The sequence below is a fragment of the Aedes aegypti genome, chromosome 2, assembly GCF_002204515.2.
Source record: "Aedes aegypti strain LVP_AGWG chromosome 2, AaegL5.0 Primary Assembly, whole genome shotgun sequence".
Classification (NCBI taxonomy): domain Eukaryota; kingdom Metazoa; phylum Arthropoda; class Insecta; order Diptera; family Culicidae; genus Aedes; species Aedes aegypti.
This window is the reverse complement of record NC_035108.1, coordinates 281,399,993-281,416,540: the sequence shown is the minus strand read 5'-3', so window position 1 is coordinate 281,416,540 and position 16,548 is coordinate 281,399,993. Positions and strand designations below refer to the sequence as shown.

The 16,548-nt window shown below is 36.3% G+C and overlaps 1 protein-coding gene across 1 annotated transcript in view; it reads left to right on the top strand.

Moving 5' to 3' along the window:
* Positions 1 to 12,103, top strand: part of LOC5565768 (zinc finger protein 250) — a 28,979-nt gene extending 16,876 nt beyond the window's left edge. The window contains exons 2-4 of the mRNA XM_001650075.2: positions 11,149 to 11,425; positions 11,486 to 11,586; positions 11,655 to 12,103. Coding sequence (XP_001650125.2) covers positions 11,149 to 11,425; positions 11,486 to 11,586; positions 11,655 to 11,921 — 645 coding nt within the window. The 3' untranslated portion in view covers positions 11,922 to 12,103. The remainder of the gene's footprint in view (positions 1 to 11,148; positions 11,426 to 11,485; positions 11,587 to 11,654) is intronic.
* The last annotated feature ends 4,445 nt before the right edge of the window (positions 12,104 to 16,548 follow it).

The following is a 16,548-nucleotide window of genomic DNA, read 5'->3' as shown; positions in this document are numbered from 1 at the left end:
AAGGGTGACCTCACTGTATGCGATAATTGGCGGGGCATCATGTTGCTATGTATTGTTCTCAAAGTTCTATGCAAAGTGATCCTAAACCGGATCCAGGAGAAGATCGATGCGACTCTCCGTCGACAGCAAGCGGGATTCCGTGCCGGACGATCCTGTGTGGACCATATTGTCACGCTCCGTATCATCTTGGAGCAAGTCAATGAATTCCAAGAGTCCCTGTATATGGTATTCATTGACTACGAAAAAGCTTTCGACCGACTCAATCACGAAAATATGTGGGGAGCCCTGAGACGCAAGGGTGTTCCTGAGAAAATCATCGGCCTCATCGAAGCGCAGTACGAGGCCTTTACGTGCAGAGTATTGCACAACGGGGTCTTGTCTGAACCCATCCGGGTTGTAGCTGGAGTGAGGCAAGGATGTATACTATCACCACTACTGTTCCTCATCGTAATTGACGAGATCCTGATAGGCGCCATTGACCGTGAACAAAACCGTGGGCTGCTGTGGCAGCCTATTACTATGGAGCACTTAAATGATCTCGATTTGGCTGATGATATTGCTATACTAGCTCAACGGCGCTCTGATATGCAGAGTAAGCTAGACGATCTTGCCGAACGCTCCTCAGCGGCAGGTCTCAACATCAATGTCAACAAGACCAAATCGTTGGATGTAAACACGGCCGGCCCTTCCAGCTTCACAGTAGCCGGGCAAACAGTGGAGAACGTCGAAAACTTCCAATATCTTGGTAGCCAACTGGCGTCTGACGGCGGTACCAAGATCGACATAGGTGCACGGATCAAGAAGGCGAGGGCTGCTTTTGCGAGCTTAAGAAATATTTGGAAGAACAGTCAGATTAGTCAACGCACCAAAATTCGAATATTCAATTCCAATGTCAAATCTGTGCTGTTATACGCCAGTGAAACGTGGTGTGTATCAGCGGAGAACACTCAACGGCTGCAGGTGTTCATCAACAGATGCCTGCGGTATATAATTCGGGCATGGTGGCCACACAACTGGATTTCTAATGCTGACCTCCATCGTCGGTGCCACCAGCAACCGATACAAACCGAAATTCGACAACGAAAGTGGGGGTGGGTCGGCCACACTCTACGTCGGGGCGGAAACGAAATCTGCAAACAAGCGCTGGAATGGAATCCAGCAGGACATCGCAGCAGAGGCAGACCCAGAGGATCATGGCGGCGCAGCCTCAACAAAGAAATAAAAGAAGTCGACGGCAATTTGACCTGGCCGCAGGTCAAGGCGATAGCTGGTAATCGCCCAGGATGGAAATCTTTCACGTCGGCCCTATGCACCAGAATGGGTGCCCAGGACCCATAAGTAAGTAAGTAAATATTACACTTAAGTATTTTTGATGATTTTTAACATGAAGAACAACTCTTGTGGGGCCTTCCTTAGCCGAGTGGTTAGAGTCCGCGGCCACAAAGCAAAGTCATGCTGTAGGTGTCTGGGTTCGATTCCTGGGCGTAATGGAAATTTCCTTAACTTCCCGTGGGCATAGAGTATAATCGTACCTGCCAAACGATATACGAATGCGAAAAAGGCAACTTTGGCAAAGAAAGCTCTCAGTTAATAACTGTGGAAGTGCTAATAAGAACACTAAGCTGAGGAACAGGCTCTGTCCAACTGAGGACGTTAATGCCAAGAAGAAGAATAAGAAGAACAACTCTTGTCGCATCGTGTCGCCGCCATTTCGAATAGTGTAAATCAAAAAGCATCTTTAAATTTTTCGCAGAAATTTGCTGATTTTCAAGTTAGAGCTATTTTCAAATTCAATATTTCACATATATTATGATGATATTATTCATACGAAGTTCATTTAAAATATATTTATTTACTTTTCATACAAATTTTGACTAAACTCGATCAAATACAAAACGAATTCGTGCTTTCAACCAAATTTGGTTACATTTCTAATTAAGACGAGTTTTGAAAAAAATCGGTTTAAAAAAAGCTACGTAATATATGAACAGCCCCTTCTGAAACAATAATAACACCAAATAATATTCAGAATACATATTTCTTTGATTAGGACGAGAAAATTAGTTTTGGCCAACCTTTTTTTTTCAACCATTGTTTTTCTTTCGTTAATAGTATCATTCCAAACATTACATTCATTTCCCAGAAAGTATGGGCACGACTTTGATAACAAGAATCACAATATTTTTTTCAAACAAATAAATATTTTTATATTTTTCCTTGGGGCATTTTAAATGCTTCCTGTGAAAATTTTGCTTAAATAAATAAACTTTAAAAAAAAATTTTTGATTTTAGAAAATCAATTCTTATCTAGCCAGCACATACCCTACGTTTGTGTTTTGTTGGAATTTAACTAGTAATGAATATTTTTATCAACATCCTTCGATGTGGTGAGTTCAAGTATCAAAGAAGTTCCATAAGAATTATGGTTTAAAGTTTGATTTTGCTTCGCTAGAAAACATTTGGAAAAATGGTAAAATTCTAAAATATCGCGATTTTTTCTCTCCACATACGATAATTTCACGAAATCATAGCTTTTCAGGTATTTTCAATATGAATAAAATTATTTCATTTCATATTCACATATGTCAAATATCTATACTTGGATATACACGGACTTGGTTTTGACCCCTCCAGAAATCGATCATAGCTGAAATTGGAGTTTTAGTTTCTATTCACAGTTCATATACATTAGTTCATAATTTCCAATAAAATAAGTGATAGTCTGATCATTTATCATATCAGCAAATGATAAATATATTTTTCATATGTTTATTGCACGTACTTTATGACCCAGCACAAATTTTGTACAGCAAAGTCACTCAGATATAATGTGATTTGTGCAAAACTGATAACAAGAGCTTCCAGAAGTGTATTACCATAAACAATCAGGTAACGAAAAAAAATCGTTGAAAATTCAAAATATGCTCTTGACAAGTAAAAGAATAAAGTGTGTGAAAATCAGACAAGTAAAAGAATAAAGTGTGTGAAAATCAGATTTTTTAGTCTTGAAATGGCAGTATGGTAAAGTCGTGCCCATACTTTCTGGAACACCCTATAGGTATTCTGTGTTATTAGACAACACTATCATCCTAATTTGGTAATTTAAGATTTAAGATTTTATTACCATTTTGTTAACAACATATTACATTTCATTTACCGTTGAATGTGCATGAGAATGGATCAAAACATAATTTGAAACATTTTAGCAAATATTTGAAATATTGATGTAAATATTTAATAATGTTTTCTTTTGAGATTCCAAAAGATTCCATAAAAAGCTTTAAAATAACGCCTTTTTGAATTACGATTTCTACACACTTAAATTATTTCACCGACCTCAGCAGAACGAATATTTATTTTACCGAGATTTCGGCAATCCCAATTTTTTTATTGATATCTCGGTGGAAATTACCGAGATTTGGCATACAATTTCCGAAATATTGTCGGCGCGGTAAAAAGTTAGAAATGGATCCTCACCGAAGTTGGATTTTTCTCCGAACCTAGCCGAAATACCTAGCTTCGGAAGTTGTGCATTCGATTCGCATCTGGATGCGCTCGAATGGGCCCTACTTCCGAAGTAGGGTATCTTGCATGGATTCCGAGAATAATCCAAATTTTGGGCAACTGCAAGGAACATGGAGGTCTTCATTTCGTCTTTGGTATCACCCTAAGGAGGAATTTATTTTTCTTGATAATGATAAGCAAATATGTATAAACACAATTAGAATTATATGTGCCCGCTCACACGTATAAAAAATAAATTTAACCTTTACAAATCGAAAATACAGTACGGGAAGAAAATCTGTGGTAAAAATAACTATTGTAGCTGACTACGCCCATTCTTAAAACTGTCATGGAAATTCAGACCCATTTACTATGTTTACGGTACACACCACCGTAATACTGGTACATTTGACAGAAATAATTTACAACAATCTGTTTCCAACTACAGACATGGTAAAATCAAGCGCATTTCTGGTCTGCTGAAAATGGCCGGTGCGAGCGCTTAAGTTAACCTCCTAAAATGGTAGTTTTTACAGCACGATTTTTTTGCGTGAGGGGTTAGCCAAAATGGTTAGGATAGGTTAATTTTACCCACGCAATAAAAAGTTACATCCAAAACAAAATGTCGCATTTTTTCCGAGTCCAATCTTCAATCCAATTTTCCAAAAACTACAAATTGTTTTTCAATTGATATAAATACTTTCCTGATATGCGTGTTATGGTTCTAAATCAGAAAAATAATCGTTTTGATTTTGAAGCTATGAAAAAATACAAAAAATCTCGAAGGATGGAGACATGGAGGGTGTGAAAAGGTTCACATGCATATCAAACTACCTGATTTTTTTTAAAACGATATCTAAGCTATCTAAGCAGTTATTTGTGAGACTTCAAGTGTCACTGGTTTAAAGTGCCCCAGGGGAAATGGCCAATACGAAACATGCCTGGAACCATATCAATGCGGGTAAAAAACGTTAAGATTGTCTGTATAAATAAGGCCGGAACAAATCTTAAAATCTTCTTTTGTCACCTTCCATCAAAATGTGTCGAGGGGGGGGACAAAAAATAATAAAATGGAAATTCAGGGAAATCCATCATTTTTTATTCTCATATGGTGAAAAACCATGTTTTGCCACATATAGGGGAACACGGGGCAGTATGGACACCCTAAGGAATTTGCCTATTTTGACTGTAAAAACATGAATATTATACTGTTTTTTATGTGCAGTCTGCTTTTTAAAGTTCTTGAGCATTTGTTAAACATAGTTACATAATCAGGAAAAAAAATATTTTGTTTTCAAAAATAGGTTTAAAAAAAGCTTATATTTGGTAGTCGCCATCAAGCTAGCGGGGCAAAGTGGACACCCCCATAGGGCAGTATGGACACCTCAATGTTTATAGGAAAATTTTGCTGCGATCGTTCTCAAAACCTCGGATAATGAAGTACATATTCAGGAAACCATAGTGACAGGTCACTGTGCCACTGAAAATATGATTAAAATCAATTTACGACATTTTTCGTAGAGATGCTTTCAATATTGCCTCCAGGTTAGTTTTAATCAAGAATTGACGATTTTCAACCGCTTTGTGGTTCCACTTCATAATATTGCATTGAATGCTAAATATTTTTGGATAATTTTGTGTTTGAAGTTATATTTCTTCCTCTTTGAAGTGCCAGCTCTACTTTGCCACCCGGTGTCCATATTGCCCCAACAGTATAAGAAATTTCCATATAAGTTTTTCAATGTTTTAAAGTACCAGAAAAAATCTACCATATTTTTGAATATAGCATAAATAATTGAAGATTCAATCAAGAGCTACATTATCGGTCAACTTGCAGTCATTTGCTTCTGAAACCTTATTTAGTGAGGTGTGAATGTTATAATTTTCGAACCAAATAAAATCATGCTCAATTTTTCGCTTTAAAATCAATGTTTTGAACATTTTTTCTGAAATTTTAGTGGATAGTTTACTCTTCCGATAGGCAACTGAAATATTGTTTGCATTGACAGTGTAAAAGTATTCGCCTATGCAAAGATACAGGGGGTGTCCATTCTGCCCCGGGTGTCCATACTGCCCCCGGAACCCCTATCCGTCAAATCAAAATGTTTGAATAATAAACACGACATTTTTTCGATGTTCGTAACATCGATCGCATAACATTTTTCGTAAAACGGCTTTCAAATTGTACTCTAGCTAATAACAATTTCAATGTTGCACTTATATGCAACTTGAAATCATATTTAGATTGTATCAATTTGGTCCAACATGTGTAACATTAAGGCGATTCAAATCTTAAAAATGTTTGAAAATCCAATCTCTCATATCTTTCTTATAATCTTCACCATAAAAATAGTGTTCTGTGAAATTTTCAGCTTTCTAGGTGATGATTTAAAGTTGGCCCAAAGACGATGTAGGTTTATATGAAAATTAATATGCAGAAATTCTGAAAAATGTTCCAATTACGCTAGTACTGTTAGTACAAATACAGGTATGTTCCGTTTTTATCAACACGATCGGCGTTTTTCAGTTGACAAAAACGGAACCGTGACAAAAACGGAATAATTTTCTTAGACAAAATATTTTACAAATATGAAATAAAAATTGCATGTTTGTCAGGATAATACACATTTTCATCATATAAATGCCCAGTAATGATGTTTAGGAGCTGTGAAGAGCATTTAGATTGTTCATTCTTATATGTTCGTAATGAAAGTTGATTGCAGACACCTATCATTCAATATGATTTTGTAATAATTCATTAATAGTTTAAGTTGGTTAGAATTTCAATGAATGTAATATACAATATTAAAACGATAATCACACAAATGTCCTTTGAATCACAAGGTACGCCATATTTGTAAAAATAACTACAAGGAAGTGAAGCAAGTGATCATTGTTTTTTTTTTTTAAGAAAGATTAAACAAGAAACAACTTCTTTTTCTACTGTTCATCCTCATCCTTCTACTTCTTCTCTTTCTTCTTCATTACATGGCATTACATCCCAACTGAGAAAGAGCCTTCTTCTCAGCTTAGTGTTCTTATAAACACTTTCACAGTTATCAACTGAGAGCTTTTTTGCCAAGGTACATTTTTTGCATATTTGGCCACATCCGATTGATGATTAAATGTGAAGTTGTGTTGCGAAAGTTTAATAAATTAAAATGAACACTTACAGGTTTCTGCGCTTTGAATTGCCAAATTTAAGAGTAAAATGTTTGTGGTGATCTTTCTTATAAAGTTATTACTACCAACTTCGACAAGGATGCACTAATCGCCAATCTAGAACAGCACCACCATTGCCTTTTAGCTTTACGTTAGATTACAAATGGACTGGCAAATCACTAACCTTAAGTTCTAGTTTTTTGTTGAGTATTACAACAGAGACAAATTTAAGACCTCCATGCCCCTTGCAGTTGCCCAAAATTTTGTGGCTCATAAGGTAATCTAGAATGCCGTTCATAGTATACTGTGATCTGTCAAACTTGGGTACCTTTTGCACTACCGAGGGACCAAATGCAGTACTAAAGGTGGTACCCGTTCTGAGCCCGAGTGGGACGGAAGTAATATCGATTTTGTTTTTTTTTCGCGTTTTCCGGGTGTAGAGCGGCGTTTCAAGATGTCAATTATCATGGAACTGATTGTGTGTTGTTGTTTCTAGTCCGATAATTTTTTACACGCTCGTTTTTTTTTGTTTTGTTTTTTTTTTCACTCGTTTTTTTTCTCGCTTGGTTGTGGAAGTGAACGATTTGCACCTTCCGGTCGATTTACTGTAAGGCAGATGATGCGCATTCTGTCTGCACAATTTTTGCCCGCGTGCATATTCCGAACGTGTGTTTGTTTCTTTTTGTTCGTTCTTTTTTTTTTTTTTTTTTTGAACCATTAGATAACCCTGGATGGATCGGTTCTGCTCTGTGTTCAATACTGAGTAGAAATCTATTTATCATTACAGTCAATTCATTATTTTTTTTTCTCTTTTCATTACCGGTTATCAAAATCTTACATTGAAAACATTTAAACAACAAATATCCTGGGCAAGGATGGAAAAAAATCGTCTTAGCGACAAACAACACGGTATTTGAACGGTCAAAGAGGGCCGTCGGTCTTCCAGCAGCATGATTTGAGCACCTCACTACGCGCGCGTTATACCGATATATGAAGCATCCGATGTATTATTTGTCGTGGGACAAAGAGTTTATCGGATAATGTTACAAGTAGCGATCAACTTGAATCATGGTGCATTCATTGATTCAAAATAAGTATTTAGTTTAAATTCTGAACATTTTGAAAATAAAAAAATATCTATTTTTGCGTGTTGATAAAAACGGAATAATTTGTTGACGAAATCGGAACGTGACAAAATCGGAGCGTGACAAAATCGGAACGTGATAAAAACGGAACATACCTGTATATCATTCCATAGGGAAAACGTATTCTTCAAGTCTTAATGAAGGAAGTTGGTGAAGAAACAAATCCGTTTTGAGCAAATTTTGTTTGGGATTTTTGTAGATGATTGCAGGGCTGTGAAGCTAAATAATAGCTAACAAACTCATGAATATCTTTTCTCCTATCGATCGGATTGAATTGCTCTCTTCAGCAAACTTCTTTATTATGGTTTGAAGAATGAATTTTTACTATGGGATGATAAATTTGTACAGGTCTTTTTTTACACGGTTCCCCGTGTCGTGCAAAAAAAATCCGCGCAAAAAAACCGTGCTAATTCCGGAATTTGTGTAAAAATAAACCGTGTTAATTCTGGAATCCGTGGAAAAAGTACCGTGTTAATTCTTAAATCCGTGTAAATAAGAAAAAACGCCTTTGTAATTCCGAAATCCGTGTAAATAAGTAAAAAAACGGTGATAATTCCGAATTCCGTGCAAAAAAAGTGTTAATAACCGTGTAAATTCCGAAAGGCGTGTAAAAAAAGCCGTGTAAAAATAAAACGTGCAAAAAAAACCGTGAAAAAAAGACTTACATTCCAGTACTAACGTGCTTGGAATATGTTTCAACATTTCTTCATAGTAATTTCCATATAAATCAACATCGCCTTTGGGGCAATTTCAAATCACCACCCAGAAAGCTGAAAATTTCACTAAACTCTATTTTTATGGTAAGGATTGTAAGAAAGATATGGGAGATTGAATTTTCAAACTTTTTTTGAATTTTGCACAGCCCTAATGTAACATTCCTGGTCGGTCCAGGATCTTTTCGTTATGGAAATTTCCTTGACTTCCCTGGGCATTAAGTGTCATCGTACCTGCCACATGATATACGAATGCGAAAATGGCAACTTTGGCAAAGAAAGCTTTCGGTTAATAACTGTGAAAGTGTTCATAAGGACAATAAGCTGAGAAGCAGGCTCTGTCTCAGTAGTGACGTAATGCTAAGAAGAAGAAGAATTCATGTAAATCATAAAAAAAATCTCTTTTCATAGGCAACTCTGTTACAGTAAAACAAACAGATTGAGGACTTATTATCCAATAACACCTGTTAGCTCATATAATACAGTAAATACGAATTACAAATCTAGCTGAAAAACACGAAGAATAATGAAAATCTACACTGAAAATAAGATGTTTTATTTATTTTCCCCTTCTGATTTTTTGAAAATTTTGAAGGGGGGGGGGAGACAAAAGTAAAATTTCAAATTTGTTCCGGCCTAATAAAAGGGTTGGAAATTACACTGGCCATCCTATAGCATATTAGGGGTGCCCTGTGGGATGTGGCCAATATGGAACCTGTTAAAAACCTCACCTATAAGGTACCGTGGGGCAAGTGGGTAATGGAATTCGCATAGTTGAGATTCTTCAAATTCTAGAGACCTTAAATTAAGACATATGAGGTCGTGTACATTTTTTAGCTTGACTCCCATCAAATATAAGCAGTATACTGAAATTGATTTTTATGTAAAATTGAAGAAAAAAGTACAGAAAAAGTTTTTGAAAATAGTCTCCTCCCACAGGTGGGGCAAGTGAAAAGTTTATCGTTTTGAACAATAAATCCAAAAACTAACAGTTACATTCACGATTTCTATTACCTTTAACATTTGTTAAGGCGTCTCAATGAACAATAACAAAAGTAACATGTATACAAAGAAAATTTTATTCTTGTTACTTGAATTTTCTTCTGTTCAGTTATGTTTGTTGAAATGATTCGACAACATTATAACTGCAACATTCCCAATGTTAGTTTTTACATCATGGGACAGCAATTGGATTTCTGCTCTGTAGATTTTCCACCGCTCGTTATTTGTTTTTAAGAAAGTCGGATATGACGTCGAATAACTCTTCAAAAGAAATCAAACGGAATCCTTCAATAAAGTATTTAGAAACTTTTTTAACACCTATACCCCATTTTTATGTTTTGAACTTTACATAGACATTCCACGAGATTTCCGTGCGTTGTCTTATATTGGAACTTTCCAATCAACGTCTTCCTTTTAATCGGCTGTCCGAAGTAAACATATTAATATCGTAATATTTGGCAACCTTATTTTTAGAGAAGTTCCATGATTTGGCCATGATAATAGCTTTTAACGCTTTTAGTATAGTGTTTCTTGAATTATAAGCACGTTCTGTTGTTCTATGATAACTGCGAGCCTTGTATATTTATAGCTACCTAAAGAGAAAACACAAATTCAATCTCTAATGAGAAACTTTTCACTTGCCCCACGTGATTGGAAAATTGACGGTTTTTCAATTTAGTTATTTTTAGGTCTATGTCGAATTAATTCTAAAACTTTTTTTGTTGCAGTTTAAAACTGTCAGAGGGGACAACTTAGAAGTGGTACAGAATATTTTGTTCCGCAACTTTTTTCTACTGAAAATATTAAAATAAGATTGCACGCCGCCAACTTGTTACGGAGTACCAGTTAACAGGTTAACAATCTTTTGCTCTATTATGCAATAATGGTTGAAAAATCTCAGGGATCTCTTACCTACCGTAATGTTCTGAATGGCGTCAACGGTTTACGCATGATTTTGAAACGTTAAATCACATATTCAGTAAAATATACACATTATTTTCACTTACCCCATTTACCCACTTGCCCCGCGGTACCTTATGGGAATTAAACATCACGATTTTTAAGGGCGATGTATATGCAGCTACAGTGAAACCTCCATGAGTCAATATTGAAAGGACCATTGACTCATGGAAATATCGAGTCATGGAACAGCAATTCTTTGGAAAGCTGCTTCTAGGGACCATCATAGTAACCATGAAATTATGTTTTTAGTATGGTTCCATGAGTCGATATCGAGTCATGGAACATCGATTCATGGAGGTATCACTGTATTTCCGTGACTCCAATCTGCTTTGTTTGAATGGCAGTGAATCCAAATTATCCATTTTCAATTTTAAAACTGAATATTAGCATGTTATTTCAGGAAAATAAATAGTTCTATTTTTAGTTGTTTTGAAGTTTAATCAACCACATCGGTAACCAATCACCAATTAGTTTAGTTGTTCAGTTATTCAACTCTATTCCAGCCAAATCTAACGTTTATAAGGATATATATGACACTCGGTCCTCTAGCAAATTTTTGACTATATTGCTACCGGGGTGGGACCATTGTTTTTAAATTAGTCACGTTATACTCAATTATACAACAGTTATAAATGTCTAATTTATCACTATATTTACAGACCCACGAAAAAACACATAAATCACCTCGCTTCGAATGTGAGGAATGCGGCAAAGGTTTCTCCCAGTTGCGAAACTACAAATACCACATTTCGGTTCACCGTGGCACGAAAGAATTTGCCGCCAAATGTCCCGAGTGTGGTAAGGTGTTCAACGACAAGGGCTACCTAAGCAGCCATCTGAAGATCCACCGCAACAAGAAGGAATACGCCTGTCCGCACTGCCCCAAGTCGTTCAACCAGCGGGTCGCGTTCAATATGCACGTTCGGATTCATACTGGTAAGGATCATCAACAGCTACAAATTGTGCAATATATCATTTACAATTTTTAATTATTAGGCGTGAAACCACACAAATGCAATGAATGCGGAAAGCGATTCTCTAGGAAAATGCTTTTGAAGCAACATTTACGTACTCATTCCGGTGAAAAGCCATATCAGGTAATTCCGAAAGATCTTTATCTTTATCAATACAATTTTAATACCTATCGATATATCTATCTTTACAGTGCTCGGTGTGCGGAAAAAGCTTTGCTGACCGTAGCAATATGACTCTTCATCATCGACTGCACTCTGGGATCAAACCATTTGCTTGTCCAATCTGTCCAAAGGCGTTCACCAAAAAGCACCACCTGAAGACACATCTGAACTACCACACCGGCTACAAACCGTACAAATGTCCGCACCCTAATTGTGGTCAAACGTTTACACAGTCAAGCAACATGAGAACCCACGCGAAAAAATGCCAATTCAAACCGCCGGACCAAGCATTATGAGACTGTCGCTTTATGCTCCATTGAAAATATGTGAGCAGTTAAATTGTGACTATTTTACACTTATTATTTATTTTGCTTTATAATGAAATGCTCAAAATGTGCTCAACTAATAATGTTCTACAATGATTTTTTTTCTCGAAATAAAGCGAGGCATTAAACGAAGTGTTATGAATTTTTATCAATTTATGAATATTATTCTCGTATTTATTGTCCGAAACAATCACACACATCTAAAATGAAAGGAGTATTTTCATTGAGAGACCATTTGTCTCAAGCAATACTCAGGGGTCGACATGAAAATCTTATCCTCGACACTAGCACACTTCCCGAGCAGAATCTGAATTCAAAATCTTATCAATATGATATCAAATCTTGTTTTCCAAAACATCGATAACAGTTTTTGATAACCAATTACTAGATTTCTCGCATAACTAATGATCTCGCCCTTAAACCATTCACTCAAAATAATCCAAACGTCATTGAAATTCGTACGCGCTGTTGATGATTGTTGCTAATTCATCTCATGATTTCAAATCAAAGAAAATCAGTTGGTTTTGCACTGACTTAGCTGAAAAAGTATCAGCATAAGGTACCGCGGGGCAAGTGGGTAAATGGGGTAAGTGAAAATAATGTGTATATTTTACTGAATATGTGATCACTTGCCCCACAGGTGGGGCAAGTGAAAAGTTTATCGTTTTGAACAATAAATCCAAAAACTAACAGTTACATTCACGATTTCTATTACCTTTAACATTTGTTAAGGCGTCTCAATGAACAATAACATAAGTAACATGTATACAAAGAAAATTTTATTCTTGTTACTTGAATTTTCTTCTGTTCAGTTATGTTTGTTGAAATGATTCGACAACATTATAACTGCAACATTCCCAATGTTAGTTTTTACATCATGGGACAGCAATTGAATTTCTGCTCTGTAGATTTTCCACCGCTCGTTATTTGTTTTTAAGAAAGTCGGATATGACGTCGGATAACTCTTCAAAAGAAATCAAACGGAATCCTTCAATAAAGTATTTAGAAACTTTTTTAACACCTATACCCCATTTTTATGTTTTGAACTAGCTTTACATAGACATTCCACGAGATTTCCGTGCGTTGTCTTATATTGGAACTTTCCAATCAACGTCTTCCTTTTAATCGGCTGTCCGAAGTAAACATATTAATATCGTAATATTTGGCAACCTTATTTTTAGAGAAGTTCCATGATTTGGCCATGATAATAGCTTTTAACGCTTTTAGTATAGTGTTTCTTGAATTATAAGCACGTTCTGTTGTTCTATGATAACTGCGAGCCTTGTATATTTATAGCTACCTAAAGAGAAAAGTAAGGAGACTATTTTCAAAAACTTTTTCTGTACTTTTTTCTTCAATTTTACATAAAAATTAATTTCAGTATACTGCTTATGTTTGATGGGAGTCAAGCTAAAAAATATACACGACCTCATATGTCTTAATTTAAGGTCTCTAGAATTTGAAGAATCTCAACTATGCGAATTCCATTACCCACTTGCCCCACGGTACCTTACTTTAAGTATGTTGGCGCGTACAGTGAGACTTTTTCAAGCCAATATAAACTATCAAGAATGAGTATTATCACTTTGAAATTGCACGCTTCAAAGTCATCATTCTGCTAATCTGCTAATATCAACGCACCCCCTAGCCATGGCCAATCTGCGTTGTTTACACAAACATCCCTATAAACCCCCACGCTGGGAAATACGTTTACCGAAAAAGGCGTTATGAGGTTCTGCACTGCATTCTTGTATTGGATTTACTTTAATGGCATTGTTGTTAGCAAATTCACAAAAAAGTGAAAGAGAAAGAAAACATGATTTGTGCAGGCAGAGCCCCATAGGCCATGCTATACCAGTTAGCACGCCCGACGCCGACAGAGTGGGTAGGCTCGCACCATCCGCCCTTCTACCTATTTTTGAGATAGGCAGCTCTGTCAGGGTGTAAATAGTTATTATTATCCATGTAATCAAAATGTAATGCACCGATTTACGACCTTCTACGTGTTAACGACCTTAAGGTGGGAATATTTGCGTGCCGGGTATGCTCATCTTCCTGTTGTGACATCACTTCTCCACAATGGCTTGGAGGTTTCCTTCTTCATTTCGGTTGTTCTGGAAAGATAAGAAAACAAGGAAAGGAAGGGGCCACACCACTCCACAGAATAACGGCCCATCTGATATTAGTTTTGTGTTAAATAATTATTGTTGTGAGTAGAGATCCTGAAAGGGAGAAATGCGAGTAGGCGGTAAGCCGCCAAACGAGTCCGCTGAAAACACCGACCCGACTTGACGCAATCGAGCACCCCAATCAGCGCCTCCGAACATGTAAAAAACTTCTGCGATAATCCTGTGGTGTAAAGAAATACGCAATATTATTTTGATTTCAATACTAACTTCATGACCCGTAGGCTGTACGCGTAAGATTGTTCATTATTTGAGCTAAATATACCAGTTTATGCCTGTACATCAGAAGAAAAGAAAAATGACTAAAAAGATCTTGCAGCGTAAAGTTTAAGTGATCAAATATTAATCCTCTCTTCGAACCTAATTTCATTATACATTGGGTTATGCTATGCGACGAACAATTAGATTGCACAATATAATGCATCTGCATCCAAACAAACACCCCAAAAATCTCTAGAGATGTACCGAATATTCGGCCGGCCGAATATTCGGGCCGAATATCTCGATTATTTTGATTTTGCCGAATATTCGGTCTGCCGAATAATAAATTCTGTTATTCGGCCGAATAGGCCGAATAGTGACCGAATAGTAATGAAATTAACTAATCAAGGAAAGTTGAAAAAAATCAAAGAATTTAGTCAAATGATGATACATTAAAATTTTCGTTTCATGCATTCTATGAAAGGAGTTTGATGCCAAATATTTAAAAAAATGTGAGAATTTCTCCGGCATTAATCTGTCTACGGTGCTGCTCAATACATAAGGCATTCTCTGCAAATGAGCCTTAAACTAACATTATAAGCTTTGCTAAATGTGCAAATATTTCGCTAGACATAAACCAACAGACAAACATAGGTTTCAACACCAACCAAATCTATGCGATGACAAACATTTGTTTGTCTCTGTATCAATCCATGCCAAATATTTGCCATAGTGTACTGATAGCTTTATAATCATTTTTCTGTAGATGTAAGGTACCACTAGACTAGTTTGAAGCGTATGGACTCAATGCTGTTAATTTTAACCGTTAAAATATATTAGCATTTTCCATTCTTTCGATATTGTTTGGTTTGAGACACCTGTCTGTTTGTTCCAATGTCTTTGAAACACTTCCAAAAGTCGGATGGGAAATCTAGTGACGTATATTGGGTTATTCTTTAACTAAACATGAAATGCATAAAAAGAGATAGCAATAGAATACAGCTCCCTCACTTTAGAAATACGAAAAATCTTTGAAATTTACTATTTTTGTGATTTCACAAATTTTCACCGTAGAAGCTTTCCCTACTTCAGCAAACTCGTTTTTTTTCTTTATCCAGGATTAAAAATTTAGTTTTAGAGAAATTAGAGGAATATCCGGGTGTTTTTCGGCCGAATATTAGGATTTTATTTGGCCGAATATTAGGTCATTATTCGGCCGAATGTTCGGCCGAATATTCGTTTGGCCGAATAATAATTTTCCAACTATTCGGTATTCGGCCGAAGGCCGAATAGTGCTATTCGGTACATCTCTAAAAATCTCCCTCATTGTCCGACAAACATTTCAAAACAATTACGAAATGCTAAAATTCAACGGTCACTTCACTCAACAAAGCTTTCATTCAAACACGCCTCAAAAACACAGTCATCAGTAGACCCTGAACTATAAAAACCTCCTAATATAACTCAAAGCTAAAAATCCTCTCTTGCGTTACACAATCTGAACTAGAAACCATTTTCAAGTACTTCCCAAAATTTGTGCGCTGCAAATCTGATTCCACTTTCTACGTAATGTAACTCAGCATGAACAGCTGCCAAACTCTCCAGACTTGCGCCCTCCAAGATCCAAGGTCTGCTGCCTTACGTTGAAAACTTCTTTCCTCAAAGACTGTCTATCAATTCCGAACTCTACCATATCAATCAGACCCTATTCCTGACAAGACACAGAGTCATAACCCCAATGTGATGGATTTACCCAGTAAATCCACAACCTTTTCATAACCTCTCTTACGTTTCGCTATCCTCGAAAGTCACCCATATTGATGCTTGGCTAAAAATATCAGTTTTAAAGCCTAAAAATAGAAGATCACCATCACTCATACACTGAGGGTGCCTGTTAGTCCCAAGCAGCCATTCCGTTGGTTCCTTGTGTAAGTGCAGCTGATCTGGCGATACTGGAGTAGCATCCACGGGCGGCCAATCAAGCTCAAGCTCAAGCTCAATCCATCATAAAAATGAATTGTAAAGGTTTATTTTTGTTCTCATGTGAGTTTTACTTAAAATAATGTGATTTTTTTCATACTGTACAAAAATTAATTAAAACTAATGAAAATTTTGAAATATTAACAAAAAACAAAAAGTGTCCGAACATAGAGGACTTCCCCCTATAGCTCATTGTTTATGAGTAATTGAATGGACCAATAAAAAACTAT